Below are 17,970 nucleotides of genomic sequence, written 5' to 3'. Positions count from 1 at the left end.
CTTCAAAATGGGCCAATTCATACTCAAATAAGAAATGTTTCCATGGAACTGTAGAGCCAAAGAAGGTCAAGGATGCTTTTTTTTTCTTTCCTCGCTAAGCTAACCAGGAGCATATTTAACTAAAACAGCTGCCGCTAAAGTCTCTTACTTAAGTTCCATATCTCATCACATGTTGTGATTCTGCTCTTGGGAAATTTAGTTTTCAGAAGCATCAAAACTGATCCTTTTCTATATCCCTTGATATCTATATTTTTTGCATCCCATTCACCAAAGGGCTCTAAGTGTGCTATGCTAATTTTAATTCCTTAGGCAGAGTATTTTAGAAAGAGGTTCAAAGTCTTATAACTTCGGGGTAATTAATAATATCAGAATCTGTTCATGTGGGGTTTAGGAAGCTAAGAGCTTCAAATCTTGGATTCCTAAATCTTTTTTTTAAGTGATCTTTGGAACATGAGAAATTCATGTTTTCTGCCTATGATAACATAAAAATTCAAGAATCAAGATTAAATACATGAGCAATATCCTTCCAAAATATCCCAAGTGATATGTATCAATTTCCTATATATGAAAATAAAAGCAGCACGAGATTTTCCTAAAAGAGGAGCCAAATGATGGAACTTACCAGAGTGCTCTTCTGAGCCTCAGCCAACTTTGTAGCTATGAAGTACTGAATTGGCGCGAGTAACACTATGACAGCTGCACCGACCAGCGCACTTAATCCAAGTAAGTTATAGAGCAGAATCACTCCCATTATGATCTAAGGAGAAAAACACATGTAAAGAGGAAGAAACAGAGGGAAACTCATAAGGGAATTCCTTTTAATGGAAAACAATATTCTTTAACTATATAGCAAGTAAACAAAAAGAACCAGGTAAACCATTGTCTATTAGGAAATCAACTCCTTTTTCAACAGTTGAGATTATTATGATTTATCTGCAAAAATGTACATCAAAGCGTTCATTCTTGGTTTCACAATCTACCATTCTGCTATTCCATACATTTACCTCATGAGGCTGCTGAGGATGCCCAATTTCCTGACTTGACCTATATTAATCTCTAAAAGGGCGGGATATTAAAGTTGCCTTTTTTTCTCTTGAAGGTGCTATCATTCACTGAAGGACTGGAGGTCCTCACCAATATTCTCTCTATCTGGATCATAGTAGATATTAGCTGATAGGATCAAAACATAAGTGATGAACCAATATATAACAAAAGGAGAAGAAGCCAGTTCAGTCAATGTTTGGCAGCATCTATCACTAACAAACAACTGCTTGGGGTTCTAAAATAATGGATTGAGTAACTCTTAACATGTATTTCCCTGGGAAACACAATCTATAGTTTGAGAAAGTTTGTTCTACAGTAACAATAATCAGTAAAATCCCTAGGTAAAATTGTAAAGGAGGAAATGTTGGTCTTCAGTTCTCCCCTGAAATGCTTTTGAGATTTTTTCTAGATGCTAACCTTATTATCCTACTTAACTGAGAATATTTCTAGGCACTCAACTAATCATCCTAGGTCTATGATATCCCTCCTTCCAACCCCACAACCACTAAATTTAATTCTCTATCCTAATGCCTGAATCTTTATTAAATATTTTAACCTCATAAAGTAATACATATAAATGTATTATCATATATTACTAATATTATGTATACATGTGTGTATGTGTGTGACTACATATAGTAACTATATATACATATATGTGTGTGTGTATGTGTGTTTGTGGGTGTGTGTGTGTGGGTGTGTGTGTGTATAGTTAACAGTAGGAATGAAAAGTTTTCCATGGTAATAATTAAAGGAAGCTCCACAAAAGCTTACTCCAATGCCTCTATTGGGTGGGAGTGGCTCTGGGCTCTTGAAAATTATGCTAATAGACAACAGATTTTGACATATAATAACATACTAAGTAGGTTTCACATCTCAACATCAGACTGAGTCTACTGTCTAAGAACAAACCTAACCAAAAGAGGCTCATCATCAATAGACTGACCACTAAGTGATGTTATTTGGCTATGGTAATAGATGAAACAAAGAAAAATACAAAATGGACTTGTGTGATCCCTTTACACTTCAGTAACCATGGTTAAGAATGATGAGAAAAGGACTAGAGAATTCTATGAATCAGAGTTTTTAGACCACTTATAAATACTACTCTGACTCTAAGACATTAAACTCTAGCAAAATCATTGTCCAAAGACCAACAAATTGGTATACTATTACAGGAACTGAAGCATATCAATATTAATATTGTCAGGAGAAATGCAACCAAAAGGATAAAGGAAGTTACAGTCAATCAGCCTGATGGCTCATAAGTTCTCTTAGAAAGAAAAACAAAGGAAACAGTGAAGATATTTTTCTCATGCATCAAAAGAAATAAGGAATTTATTCATGTGATAACTAGTCATAAACTCTTAAAGTGCTCATGATGAGCTTAAGCAAAAAACATTATGAAGATAATTACAGCTTATGAATCAATATCTGTTGCAGAAGATAAAAAAGTAAAGAAATTATATGATCCTCCAAACCATGTCAATCTACATTTTGAGACTCAGTGACTTCAATGTGAAAGTGGACACAGGGGATAATTTGGGAAAATATGATGGAATATAAAGTTAAGATCTGATAAAAAAAACAGTCACAAGTTTGTAAGAAAATTAGAAGTCTTCTTCTTAAAATGAGTACTTTCTTTCATAGGACAGTCTGAAGACCCTAGATATAGAAAATACTCAATTTTAAGTAAGATGTGGAAAAATACAGATGTTGACCTTGATTATCACTACTTTCTGCAAAAGTTTAATCAACATTAAGCATTGATTGTAGAATCACAGTTTTAATGATAGAAGAAAACACAGAGGCCATATAGTCCAAATCCCTCACTTTACATATGAGAAAACTGAGGGACAGTGAGATGAAGTGAGTTTCCCAAGGTCACAAAGATTCCTTATATAGACTTCTTAGATGTTAATATAAAAATAAAATCATATTATTTTATCAATAGGTACTGAAAAACTTTTTACAAAATTTAGAGTGTTTCTATTTAAAAAAAAAACCTTTTCTTAATACTGTAAATACTATTTATCAAAATCCAAGAGCAAATATTGGAGAAAAGTTAGAGACTTTTCTGATTAGATCAAGAGAGAAGAAAGAATAACTCCTAGAAATGCTAGTTATAGCAATAAAAAAGAGAAATTAAAAGAATAAGCACAGGTACAGAGGAAATAAAATTATTGCTTTTTGCAGATGGTATGAGTATTTATTCAGAAAACCTCAAGGAGAAACCAAAAATTGATTGAAACAATAAATTCAGCAAAGTAGCAAGATATATAATAAATCCACATATATTAGTATTCCTTTATACTACCATGAAAACCCAGCAAGAAGAGGTAGAAAGAGAAATTCCATTTAAAATAACTACAGAAGCTATAAGGTATTTAGAAATGCATTTATCAAGACACCCAGAAACTATATGAATCCAAAAACTGCTCTTTGCAGAAATAACGAAAGGCCAACATAATTAGAGAAACATTAATTACTCTTGGGCTGGTCAAACTAATATAATAAAAATAATACTACATACATTCATTTACTTATTCAGTGCAGTACCAATCCAACTACAAAAAAAATCATTTTATAGCATTGAAAAAATAATGAAATTTATATGGAGGTAAAAAATGTTCAAGAATCAAGGTAATAATGAAAAAAGGGGGGAAGAAGGTAGTGTATTAGTACCAGATTTAATAAACATTAAAATTATTTGGTACTAGTTAAAAGAGAGAGAAGTCAATCAGTGGAAGAATTTACATACAAAATGCAGAAAAGCAAACAAGTACAATAGCAGTGTTCAATAAACCTAAAGACTTCAGTTACTAGGGGAAAGACTCACTATTTAACAAAAACTTCTGGAAACATGGAACAACAGTCTGGCAGAAATTAAGTTTAGACCTGTACTCCCACCACATACCAAGAGACACTTAAAATGGACACATGGTCTAGATTTAAAATCACAGTATAGACAAATTAGAGGTCCAATTAATAAATTACATATCAGATCTATGGATAGGAAAAGCATCAATGACTAAACAAGTGGGAGTATCACATAAGTTAAAATAGGCAATTTTGATTACGTAAACTTTAAAAGTTTTTGCACAGCTTTGAGAAATCAAGGGGGTAGGCAGCTAGGTAATGCAGTGGATAGAGCATCAGCCCTGGATTCAGGAGGACCTGAGTTCAAATCTGGCCTCAGACACATAACACTTACTAGCTGTGTGACCCTGGGCAAGTCACATAACCCCATTGTCTAGCCAAAAAAAGAAAAGAAAAATCAAGAGGGAAATAGGTAAATTAAAAAATATTTGCAGCAAGTTTCTCTGAAAAAAATCTTATATCCAAAGTATATAATGGGCCCTGATCAAAATTTATAAATCAAAGCCATTTCCCCATGGAAGGCAGTTTTCAAAGAAAGAAATTTAAGTTAACAATAATCTTATAAAATGCTCTAAATCACTAATAATTAACAAAATGCAAATTAAAGCAACTTTAAGATTTTACCTCACACCTATAAGATTGGCAAAAATGACAAAAGAGGAAAACAATAAATGTTGGAAGGACTTCAGGAAAACAGGTACGCTAGTGTCTGGTGGAACTGCAAACTAATCCAGCTATTCTGAAACGCAATTTAGATAAATGTTCAACAAGTTACTAAATGCATATAATACCCTCTCACTCAGTTATACATTAGGTCTTCACCCCAAAGATACCAGAGACAGAGGGAAAGGATTTACATGTATTAAAAATGTTGTAACTTCTCTCTTCATAGTAGTCAAAAAATTGGAAACTAAGGGCCCATATTCCTATTTTTGAAAAGCTATACAATTTATGATATATGCACATAACTGAATCTTATTGTGCCATTTAAAAATATTACAAAAGGGACAGTTTCAGAGGAAACTGGCAAGACCTCTGTGAGCTGATTCAGAGCGAAGTGAACAAAACTAGAACAATTTATAAAATGACAACCACATTCTAGGGAAAGAGAAAACTTAAGAAAGGTTTTTGAACACTAGCCATTTCAATAATAAACCCTGAGAAGAGAAGACTAAAGATTAAACATGCCACTTGCCTTCTGCCTGAGAGGTGACAAACCCAAAATACAAAGAGAAACATACATTTTGGGGTATGGCTAACGTGAGAATTTGTTTACTTGTACTATATATGTTTGTGATAAAAGCTTTCTTTTTGGTTTGTTCAGTGGGAGGAATAGATTATAAATGGATATAAAAACAAGTAAATAGTTTTGAAAAGATATATGTGTGTGTATGAGTATATATATATACATATATACGTGTGTGTATGTATACATATGCATATATATACACATACAAATTCATATATACCTGTATATGTGTGTGTGTGTGTGTGTGTGTATTTACATATGTATATATGCTGAGGACCAACCGAGTTTTGGAGAGTTATCAGCAGATGACTTCTGGACAATGACATTTTTTTTTAATCACAAGAATTCCCAAAGACTACTTACAAAGTTGTAGAAGAGTTTCTATCTGTATTAGCAAATGGAATACCCATGCTGATGAAATTATGACTCCTTTGTGAATTAATAATAATAATGGAAACTAATAGTTAACAGTTCTTGATGTGAAGAATCTTTTGATACATAAATATCGTACTCAGTTCTCTGGTTCTGAAGGTTTTTAGGAATCCACAGAAAGGATTGAAAGTGACTTTAGAGATCAATTAGTCCAACCTCCTCATTCTACAGATGAGGAAAAGTGAGGCCCAAACAAAATGAGTGATTTACTCAAGTTTACACAGTTGACAGAGGCAGGACAAAGACCCTGGTACTCTCAACTCAAGTTGTATTTCTACAACTCCAAATTTCTGTATCAAATCATTTTAAACAAGCTAGGTTTTCTTAAGTGTTTCCTACTTCAATATTTCAAGGATCTATTTCATAATAGCCACTGACACATATTGAAATTCCTCTATAATTTGAAAGATGGTCTTTGAGAACTGATGTTGTCCACCAAAAAAATTTTAAGTGAAATTACTTTATTTGGAATTTTGGAATTCCAGATTGTATTACATCACTAATTTGATAATTATGACTCCCCCAACCCTGGTCTTAATTACTTTATTTAAAAAAAATCCTACCTCAGGGTTTAGAGATCCCTGACTGGTTGAAAATTCCAAAACATTTATCAAAGGGAAAAAAAGGATTCCAATGCTGGTTGTGCAAATGAGAGACAATGGATTTAAAAGCCACCCTGAACCTTTCACTTGGGGACTGGAAGAACTTTAGAAGCCATATAAGGCTTAAAAAAGCAAAGTTGGAGTTTAGAAGGCAGTAGAGAGCAAAGACAATCCTTTTGCTCCCATGTGCCCACATACGAGTAATTAGAAACATGATCAAAAATAAAAACCTGGCTGCAGTGAAGACACATTGACCAGAAAAGAAGGCAGAGCTGCTAGTATGAGAAAAGGCTTTTGGCTCGTGTGATAGCACAAACTGCTTGGGGACTCCTCTAACGCAGCAAGTTTCTAGAATAAACTTGGTGCAAAAAATGATGTTGAAAAAATGACTGAAAAACAATACCAGTTAGGATCCTATTTCCTAGAGGACCACAGAAAACACTGTTTGTTTCAGGTTAAGGGATTGTCATTTTAGAATCTCTCCTACATCTAAAATCTCTACCAAGCAATAAATTCCTGATAAAAACTGCTATTTAGTGGTAGTTGGCTGAGTACACAAACTGAAGCCGGAAGAGTTAGTAAGTATGTAGATATCCAAAAAAGGTAGTACCCACTGGCTAACCAATGGATGGAGGGCCTTTGCCCAAGGGTTTATTTGAAGGTTAATTCTGTAAACTGTAGACAACCTGCGTATAATTGTTTTCAAACTTAACTGACTGATTCTACTGAAGGCAATCACATAGTCACCAGGATTATACTTTTAAGTATTACTTCTAAGTAGGACCTATCAAAGTTTTTCTCCATTGTCACAGTATTCAATAGCCCTATGTTATGCCTAAGCCAAAATGAAGCATTGGATTAAAACATGGGAAGGTTTACATCCTTAAGATTGTATTTGTGTTCTGAGGGAATTGAGGGGATTAGGACAGCAAGTGGTTTATTACGGGAATTAAGTGAACCACACTGACTCTATCTTGTGACTCAATTCTAGAGCTAGCTCAGTTCCCTTTCTATTGAGTTATGCATCTAGTCCAATTTCTATCAGATGAGAAAACTTTATTCAATTGTGGGAAATGGGAGAAAACCTCATTGCATTGTTTGAACCTAGTTCTAAGTGACCAGGAAGCTGGACCACCTCTACTGCTACTGAGAGACCCTTAACAAAGGACCTAGGTTATGCTGACCAGAAACCAAGTCAGACCCTAAAACTGATGTAAGGAATTTTCCCACAATTAAACATCTCAAATAACTCATGTATTTTATTAGAAAACTGGCACCATATGGATCAAACAATTATTGTTTCTACATTTCTGTGATTGTTTATAGACACTTGGGGGGAGTGGGACACCTCCCTTCTGATTTCAGGGAATTACACCTGTTTGCTCTCCCCCTCCCAACTTGGAAAGTCCCTAATCTTTCCTTCAGTTAGAAATCAGATTACTTATTGTTGTATCATTTCCTTTTAATTAATTGATCTTATTTGATTAATTGTTTTTAATATATAGAGGTCTAAATACCCCATGTATTTCGGGTCTAGACCTAAGCTGAGATAGTCTGGTGCTGATTTTTGGGCAATTGCTATACATTGCTTAATAAATCAATATACTCAGAAGATTGAACCTTTGTTTCCTCAGTCATTTCATCTTTCACCTTCATTGTTCCCCTTTTCAGTATGGAAAACTAATACTAACTCAAAGGGTTTCTTTTGACAACTTCCTGAAAAGCTCTTAGTAAGCTAACTGCCTTTTCACTTCTTTTTTTAATAAATTAAAACCTTACTTTGATGCTCTACCTGAACAGGCATGGCCCATAGATTAGGACACAGGAACAAGAACCACATGAGCTGATTAGTTTCTATAGCGACCAAGTTATTAATTTGTCCCAGAGTCATCTCACCCATGGACAAATTGGATGTAGAAAGCCTCAGGATCTTATTGTATATCATAGCCTATAAGAAATGAAACACATAAAATTATAGTGTTAATAAGGATTACTTCATTATTAAATGGGGAGACTAAATCAAGAGGTATACAGGATTCAAAAATCTCTTTTGAAATTTGTTATTTGGACTAAAAATCCATGTTTTATTCATTTTTTCTATATTGTTTCTATCAAATAGAATCCCTATAATCATGATCTTAATATATATTATAAGATGAAGCATGAAGTATGTCCCCAAATACTCCAAGTCATAATATCTTGGCATAAAATGAATTGTGATGAAGAGTACAAAACAACAGATATTTCTATTATTTATCTTCATTGCACTTCCCTGAAAGTATTGCTAATATAACCTAGTTAATTTAAAGAAAAAAAGATCATATAAAATTGTGGATATTATTATAATTGGATATATTTTGAAGACATAAATACATTAAAGCACATATTTACCAGCAAAGCTCCACGAAGATTAATGCCAGTTTCTATCGTGACATAGTAGGAGGCCTGTAAAAATGTTCTTTGTAGAATCAGGGCCAGGAATAGAAGAACAGCTAACACGTAAGCATTTTCAAGGAATTCCTTTGAGGTAAGTGAACCTGAATGCTTGCCATTAAAAAAGAAAAAAAAAATAGAAAAGCTAATACACCCAGTACAGTACCTGGTATGACAACTATAAAATTATTTAGAGGAAGAGCTACCTTAAATGTAAAAAAGATGCAAGATATGTCATTTAAAAAAGTAAATATAAATTATGCTTTACTTCCAAGTCACTAAGGTACTTTCCAGCTCTAAACTAAGATCCTTTGAATTTATTTTGACTGCTTCTTCTTTAAAATTGCATAATAATTTCATGAATACAAGTATCCCATGATTCTCTACATGACTGCCACAATAATTTTCTCAAAACCCAGGTGTGACTATGTCATTCCTCTACTTAAGAACCTTTTTGTCCTCCTTATTACCTCTAGAAAAAAATAAAAATTGTTCAACATGGTAATCTCCTTTAAGAACCCTCATAGTGTGGATCCAGTTTACCTTTTCAGATTTATTTCATTATCCTCCATTTCACATAGTCTATAATTCAATTAAGTTGGTCTACTTGCTATTTCCTGAGCTTGGCCTTGTCTCTATGCATCTATACCTGGAATGTAGTCCCCTCGTCACCTCTGTCTCTTAGCCTCTTCTTGGCTTCCTTTGAGACTCATTTCAAGGGCCACAGGAAGCATTTCCTGATCATCATTCCCTGTTGTAGTGTTCTCTCTTTCATCAAATTATGTTAAAATAAATTATTTGCATAATCTTTAATATAAATAAAGCCAGTAAGTTAATATAAATAATTTATACTAATATAAATACAATTTAATAGAAATAAAATTAATTATTTGTAGGTTGTATCTCCTAGTAGAATGTGAGATATTAAAGGGTAGGGACTATTTGTCATTTTGTTTTTGTATTCACAGTGCCTTGCTCATAGTAGGCATGTAATAAATACTTTAAAAAAAAATTCAGGCCCATACTCTTATCTGTGTAGGTAGTCCCTAATAAGGAAATTCCCTCTGCCAACACCAATAAGCTCTAGAATTTAGTCTCAGAGAGAAGCCTAGGGCAATAAGAATTTCAGTAAGTTGTCTAAAGACGCAAAACTAGCATGTGTCAGAATCCTGACAAACTCAGATCTCCTGACTCCAAGGCTTTCTAACTACTACATCAGGCAATTTCTCAATTAATATTTATTGAATTGAATTGCATTAAATTAAAAGTTTATCAATTTAATTTATCTTTCCTATTTTGACCTCCAATTAGACTTGTCTGTAGCACTGAACTGAACACTTTGTTGTATCCTGTTTCATTTAATGTACATATTACATAATTAACTATACTTTAAACACTTTAAGGGCAAGGTCCAAATCTTACATTTCCTTTGTAACTCCCATGGTCTAAAGCACAGTACTCTACACATAGTATTTGATCAATTTATTGCCTGAAATTATAAAAACTTGCTACAAAAATAATGACAGCAGTTATAAAACAAATATGAGGTTAGCTGTACAAGATATAAATCAAAATAAGCTTAATGAATATAAGCAAATGGGTTTCAGTTGCTTGGGAATCTTTGTCCTCTCAAGTCTTCAAAGCACTATGTAATTAGCCATATAGTACAGTTATTTTGAATTTTCCACCAATAATGACAACTGAGGCACAGGATGATTTGCATTGACCATTAAGGTAGATATATGGGATTACGGATGGTTTGGACTATATATCCACTGAGGTCTCTTAAAAGCTCTTAGATTACATGATTCTATGAATCAAAAATAGCTCCAAGCTTTCAAACTTTGGTTGTTAGGAGTGTGGTGGTACAATAAAGACAACTTGAAAACCTTTAATTATTCAGCAGAGATTTAGTGTTTAGTGTGTGTGCATGTGTGTATGTGTGTGCGTGCGTGCGTGCGTGTGTGTTTAAAGACTGGATTGCTTTAAGCTGCTTTGTTTCCAGTTTGTCCCTCCATAGGCAACACGGTGGCTTCTCACTCCCAGAGATTTACTATATTGACACCCAATTTCTTGCAGACACCAGGTCAGCACAGCCCACCGAAGTTTAGAACTCCTGAGATCAAAAGATTCACTTCTACTCAGTCTTCCCAATAACTGGGATGCACATGCCACCATTCCTTCAATTATGATGATATATGCTGAGCATATATGATGAAAATTTGTTGTATTTAGATGAAATTTGTTTAATTTGTTTTAAATTTGTTAAAATTTAGAAAATTTGTTGTATTTAGATGAACATGTGTTGTATTTAGAGCAATGAAATAAATGAGTTTGAGGGTAATTTAGCGGTATAAAGGAATGAACTGGCAAATGTGTTCAAGCCTGGGTGAAATTATGATTTTTAAAAAGCTAATATATAAAAACCAATTTTACAAACTTGATTTAGACTGATAATCACAAATTAATATTTGTTTAAAAATCAAGTATGATTGATGACTAGAAGAGTTGACTCAATCACTTCAGTATAAAAAGAATTCCTAGTGCTGAAATAAACATGACAATCTATTTCTATTGATGGCACCACCACACTCCCAACCATCAAAATTTGCAAGCCTGCAGTTATTTTTGATTGATAAAATCATGTAATTTCAGAGTTCAAAGATGCCTCAAGAGCCATATAGTCAAATAGATACCCAACCCATATTCATTATTTGCTTGCAGTCCTAAATGGGATGGGGATGGGGGAGATAGAACCCATTAACTCCCAAGAGATCCTTGTCCTGTTGAGATTTTTTTTTAGATCCTGACTCTCATTTAGTGTTTTGACTATCCCTCCTGATTTTAGGTGGCACATTGGATAGAACGCTGGGCCTAGAGTCAAGAATACCTGCATTCAAATCTGGACTCAGACATTTACTAGCTGTGTGACCTTGGGCAGGTCACAAAGAGTTCAGACATGACTGAAACAACTGAATAGATACGGCCTAATTTTGTCATTTAAATTTGATAATCATGCCATCTATACCTTTATCCTAATCACTTAAAAATTTTAAACACAGGGCAAAGCAAATATCCCTAGCGCACTCTACGAAGGACCACCTTCCAAAGTGACTAGTCTTTGAGTTCAGCCATTCAAACAAGTCCTAGTTCTAAAAATCCCCATATCTCACTATCTTTTCCATAAGAGTAGCATAAGCAACACTGTCAAATATTTTGCTAAAATATAGGGAAGTGTTTTTCTAGCAGTGTAGTAACCCTTGCATAAAATGAAACAAGGTTATTATCTGATTTGACAAATTCTTGACAAAGAAATGTTAGCTCTTCATGATCCCTGACTCTGTTGTCAATGATTTAATAATATGCTCTAGAATTATGCCAGGAATTGAAGTGAAACCAACTGCCTTATAGTTTGTTGACTTCACTCTTTTCTTTTAAAAAAAGGCAAGAAAGAATTAGGGAAACATTTGCCCTTCTCCAATCCTGGCAACTTTCTCCAACTCTCTATTAGCTATTTTTAATTCATCCTTTCCAATCCAACGATCATTGCCTTTGTAAGAGAAAACAGAAGTAAAATAGGAGCTGAACAATTTTCCATTCTCTCCATAATCTATTACCATCACCCCAAACACACTGCCCTGAGCATCAGTCTTCTTCCTTTTTTGATCCTCCTATTCCATAAATAGAATAAAAAACCCTTTGTTTTTGTTATCCTTACCATTCTTCATCAACCTGTTCTTTCTGAGGTTTAACCCATAAGACAGTATTCTTTATGACTGGGCCATGGTAAGGGTCTACTATAGAATATTAAATATTTTACTAATCCTTTTTTTTAACCAATTCAAATTTTTTTAAGCTAAAATCAAGGGTGTACAGAAGGGTGTGTCTGGCTTTCCTCTAATTCTAAATCAAGAAAAATTACTGCCTGACTCATTCAGAGATACCTAAAGGATATTTCCTCCTTACAAAAGTTAATCTATCTTCCTTCACATGCATAAAATTCTCTGAAAATAAACATTTTAGAAAGTGCAAAAGAGAAAATAACAAAGAAATGACGTCACAATAATGCACCCTGAACTTACTCTATCTGTTGAATTATCTGTTGTAGTGTCATTTACACGCTGAACTATTCCAGAAATACAGAGAGGTCCAGCAAAACCCAAGAGGTCAGCCAGATAGCGGAATGTGCTGCTCAGCAAGATGGGTCGCCCAAAGGCCTTGTACATTGCTAACCATATAGAAGGAGTTTTCTTGGGATGGTCTGCTGCTTTTTTCTGAAAGAAAAACAGAAATTCTAAATTGTATCTATTAGGCTGGTAATTGATTCTAGCAACTAAAATGTACTGGTTCTTAAAACAGAGCATATGGAAATGTAGTACATCTTTCCAAAGTATGAAAAATGTTCATAAAAATAATCAGAATGAATCAATTTTTCATGATCATATATACTAATATTATGTTTGATATCTACATTTCAGGGTTTCTGTGAGTATCAAGCTGAAATAAGAGTGCTTTATAAAACACTGCATGAAGCATTTTTAGTCTTAATATAGTAGCATGCATATAGTGGAAACTAAATAAGATTAGCTGGAAAATTAATAGATAAAGAAGAGTAGATTTGTGATTCCTTTGGTAAACCAGTGATTCCCTACCCAAGGATTCACCATTTAATTAAGGTGAGAGAGTTTAGGCTGTATCCATACCCTTCTTTAATTTGGATGACATATTCAAAAATTGCTATGATTGAAAAAATGTATTATCCTGTAACCAATTATTATTGACTGTGCAGAGCCTCCCCAAATTTAGCAAGGCCAGTCCTTGCACAACAGTCATACAAACTACATCAAGTGAATATTCAAAGCCATTGCAGTTTGGAATAACCTGTCAAGGCTTTTGCTCCACTGGCATAGCCTTTGAGAACTCAGGAAAGGGAAGAGAAAACATGTAGTATTACATATAATTACATATAAAATATATTTTGTTATTAGCAATAATACTAATAATAATTAATTATATTAGAGTCTTGATTTTTGATCATCCAAATGGTTGTAAGGTTCTGTTGTAAACTTCCTAAAGAAAAATGAATAATTTTTCTAGTAATAGTCTGCAATATTTAAAGCTAGAAGAAATGTAATTTGTAGGAAATGGGAGATAAACCAAAGAAATATAAATTAAGAAATAGATATTCAAACTAATTGCTTTAATTCTGTAACTATCTCTGATATTTTGGAGCTAATTTTCCAAGTTGATTATCAGTTATTCATCATCCCTAAAAGGAAAAGAATAAACACAATTACCATTGTTTACTGTAGCTGATTTGCCAAGCTGAATAATATATATATACACACACATACAGTTCAATTATATTGTATGTTTCTTTCCAGATAGGAATAAATAATTTATTTCCTTCTAGAAATCTTTTATCACAAATCAAAGACATTACACAAAGAACTTAAATTTTTTCTTACTATATAGATTACACTTAACCAGGTTATTGTTCATTTTCCTTTCAGAGAATAGTTTTTAAATAGTTTTTAAAAGATAGTTATGGTAATGGAATATTCCTGTACTACAAGAAATGATAAGCAGGTTGATTTCAGGAAAACCTGTGAAGATTTATATGAATTAATGCAAAATGGAGTGAGCAGAACCAGAACATTATACACAGTAAAAGCAATATTGTAGGATGATCAACTGTGAATAACTTAGCTATTCTCAGCAATGCAATGATCCAAGATAATTTGAAAGAACTCAAGATGAAAAACACTATCTCCCTTCAGAGAAAAAACTGATGGAGTCTGAATGCAGGTTAAAGTATATTATTTCTCTCTTTCTGTATTTTTTCATGGCATTTTTTTCCTTTGGGTTTCTGTCTTCTTTCACAACATGACTAATATAGTAATATATTTTACATAATTGAATATGTATAACCTATAGCAAATTGCTTACCATCTCATGGAGAGGATAGGTGAAAAAGAGAGAAAATTCTCAATTCAAAATTTCTTTAAGATAAATTTTAAAAATTGTCTTTACATGTATTTGGGGGGAAAATAAAATATTACTTCTTTTCAAAAGGATAGTTGTGAAACAATCTTCCCAGAGGTATAACTAGAGAGATGACTCAGGTTAAACTGTAGTAATCATTTCCTAAAACATTAATTTCATAACACACTTCCAAAACAAATTACTTTGTTTTGGGACAATTTTCATCATTTCCCATAAATGCGTAATTGATTCTCATTTACAGAAGTCATAAATTCTTTTTTTCTCTTTTTAAAATGTGCTTTTATTGGTCTTTTTTTAAAACATGATGATAATTTCCCCCATTATCCTGTCAGGTTAGACTATAGTTATCATTTCCTGAAACATTAATTTCATAATATACTTCCAAAACAAAGCAATTTGTTTTTGGGGTTAGTACTCACTTTTGAAAAAAACTGCTAGAAAAACTGGAAAGCTGTCTTCACAGGAACTAGCCATAGAAGATTAGGTCAAAATGGGGACATGATTTAGACATAAAGGATGATATCATATGGAAATTATAGAAGCACGGGGAAAATTACCTGTCAAATCTATAGTAAAGAAAGAGTTTATAACCAAATAAGAGCTAGAGAGGATCACAGGATGTAAAAAGAATAATTTTTATTACCTAAAAATTTAAAAAAAGTTTTGTGCAAACACAACCAATGCAGCCAAAATTAGAACACAAACAGGAAACTGGTAGGGGCAGGAAGGAGAAATTTACAGCAAGTTTCTCTGATAAAGGCTTCACTTCTCAAATACACAGGGAACTGAACCAAGTTTATAAAAATGAGAGGCATTTCCCAATAGGTGAATATTCAAAAGAACAGGAAGTTTTAAGAAGAAGAAATCAAGGCTATTTCTAGTCATATAAAAATGGTCTAAATCACTACTGATTACTAATCAATATTGGACTCATATGGGGTTGCGACCCACAGTTTAAGAAGTACTTAAGGGGTTGCAAGTTGAAAAAGTTTAAGAAGCCCTTAATTAGAGAAATGAAAATTAAAACAACTCTGAGGTACCATCTCACACCTATCAGATTAGCTAACATAACAGAAAAGGAAAATGACAAATGCTGGATAGGATGTAGAAAATAGGTACATTAATGCATTGTTGATGTAGTTATAAACTGCTCTAGCCATTCCAGAGAATAATTTGGAACTATGCCTAAAGAGTACCCTTTGAGAAAACAAGCAATATGATACTCATAATACATGTGAAGTCATGTAAAACATATTTCCATATTAGCTACATTGTAAAAAAGCAAGAAAAATAAATAAAATAAAGTGGAAAAATTTAAATATATATGTATATATATGCATCTATACATATATATGCTTCAATCTGTATTAAGAGGTCATCAGTTCTCAATCTGGAGGTGGATAGCATTTTTCATCTTGAATGAGTATCATATTGCTTGCTTTCTCACTGGGTGGGGTAGGAGCTAAAGGGATGAAGAGAATTTGGAACTCAAAATAAAAAAGAATGCTAAAAATATAATTTTAAAATTTTCAAATATAATTGCTATTGATTTTGAGAGTTCATTTTGTAGCCTACAACTTTGCTGAAGCTATTAATTGTCTCAACTGGTATATTTGCTAATTCTTTAGGATTCTACGTAAAACATCATGTTAGCAAATTGGGATCATTTTATGTTCTCTTTATCTAATGTTGAACCATCCTTGCATCCCTCATATAAATCCAACTTGATCACAATGGAGAATCTCTTGTGTGAATTGGTATTATCTATTTGACATGACTTTATTTGAATTTTTGAATCAATATTCATTAACAATATTGTTCTATAGTTTTCCTTCAATGCTTTACCCTTTCCTGATTTAGATATTAGGACTACATTGGTCTGATAGAAGGAATCTAATAGAGTGCATTTTTCTTCAATTTTTTGAATAATTTGTCTTGTACTGGTACTAATTGTACTTTTAGAATTTGAACTGTCTTGGGAGTCCATCAGGACTGGGGGTGGTGTTAGTAGTTCTTTTACAACTGGTTGTATTTATTTATCTGAGAGTAGTTTAAGATCCCTATTTGGTCTTGTGTCAGTTTTAGTATTTCATATATTTGAAGATATTCCACCCTTTCCTTTGTGTTCTCAATTTTGGTAACATGCACTCATTCATATTAGGTGCCCATAATTTTTTTCATTTCTTCTGACTTTGTGCTTTTATCTTGTTCATTTATTATTTTGTTCATTTGATTTCCTGCCCTCTTCTTTAATTAGGTTAGCTTCCTAAATATTTGTTAATATTATTAGTCTTTTCAAAGTACTGGTTTTTAGTTTTACTTATCTAATGAATAATATTTTTGGTTTCCAGTATATCTATTACTTCTCTAACTTTAATATCTCCTCTTTTGTGCTTATTTTAGGTTTATTTATTGGCTTTCTGATTTTTCAAATGCATATTCAGTTCATTAATCTTCTCTTTTTCTATTTTGTTAATGTACATCTGTGGTGATATTATTTTTCCCCTGAGTATTGCTTTAGCTGCGTTGCAGATATTTTGATATGTCTTTATAATTTTATTTCACATATTTATTAATTGCTTCTATGTTTTCTTCTATGACCCACTCATTATTTAGGATTCATTTTTAAATATATATTTGGGTCTATGTCTTTTTGTGTTTGTACTCCTTTATTACTATTTGTATTATATCATAGTTTGAAAAGGGTGTGTTTATTATTTCTGCCTTTTAATATTTGTTTACAATACCAATATTTTTACAACATCTTTAGTGTTTGTTTACAACATAAATATTTTAGAAGTCCCATTTAAAAGTTTCTTTTAGCTCTAAATTTTAGCTCAACATTTTTTTCAATTCTCTATTTTCTCTTCTTTATTTTTCTATTGGATTTTTTGAAAACTGAGAAAGGGTCCCTGGAAACTCCTTTCACTATTGAATTATTGACTACATCTTCTTGTAATTCAATTGTTTTTTCTTTCATGAATTGAGATGCTAAGGCATTAGGAGCATATAATTTTAATATTATTATTGGTTCCTTATCTATGGTTCCTTTCAATATAATGTAGTCATCTTGTTTATCTCTTTCTCTGTTGTCAATTTTTGTTTTTGCTTTATCTTATAAAATGATTTCAATTCCTAATTTTGGGGATTCACTTGATGTGTGGTAAATTTTTATCCATCCCCTCATTTTTTATTTTGTGTATACCTTAATTTTTTAGGTGTATTTCTTGTAAGCTACAGATTGTGGAGTTTTGCTTCTGATCCAATGTACCAATCTTTTTCATTTAAATTGGATTAATACATTCACATTTAAAGGTATATGAA

At 32.6% G+C, this 17,970-nt stretch overlaps 1 protein-coding gene across 2 annotated transcripts in view; it reads right to left on the bottom strand.

Annotated features, from left to right (window-relative positions):
- Positions 1–17,970, bottom strand: part of ABCC9 (ATP binding cassette subfamily C member 9) — a 194,025-nt gene that overhangs the window by 135,509 nt on the left and 40,546 nt on the right. For both annotated transcript variants that reach the window (XM_027838609.1, XM_027838610.1), the window contains exons 7-10: positions 12,723–12,914; positions 8,599–8,751; positions 8,000–8,155; positions 623–757 (exon numbers count right to left, since the gene is read on the bottom strand). In XM_027838609.1, the coding sequence (XP_027694410.1) occupies positions 623–757; positions 8,000–8,155; positions 8,599–8,751; positions 12,723–12,914 (636 nt within the window). The remainder of the gene's footprint in view (positions 1–622; positions 758–7,999; positions 8,156–8,598; positions 8,752–12,722; positions 12,915–17,970) is intronic.

This window comes from Vombatus ursinus, unplaced genomic scaffold (assembly GCF_900497805.2).
Source record: "Vombatus ursinus unplaced genomic scaffold, bare-nosed wombat genome assembly UNPS02014830.1, whole genome shotgun sequence".
Taxonomy (NCBI): Eukaryota; Metazoa; Chordata; class Mammalia; order Diprotodontia; family Vombatidae; genus Vombatus; species Vombatus ursinus.
Note: the sequence above shows the minus strand (reverse complement) of the source record. Positions and strands in the feature narration are given on the sequence as shown.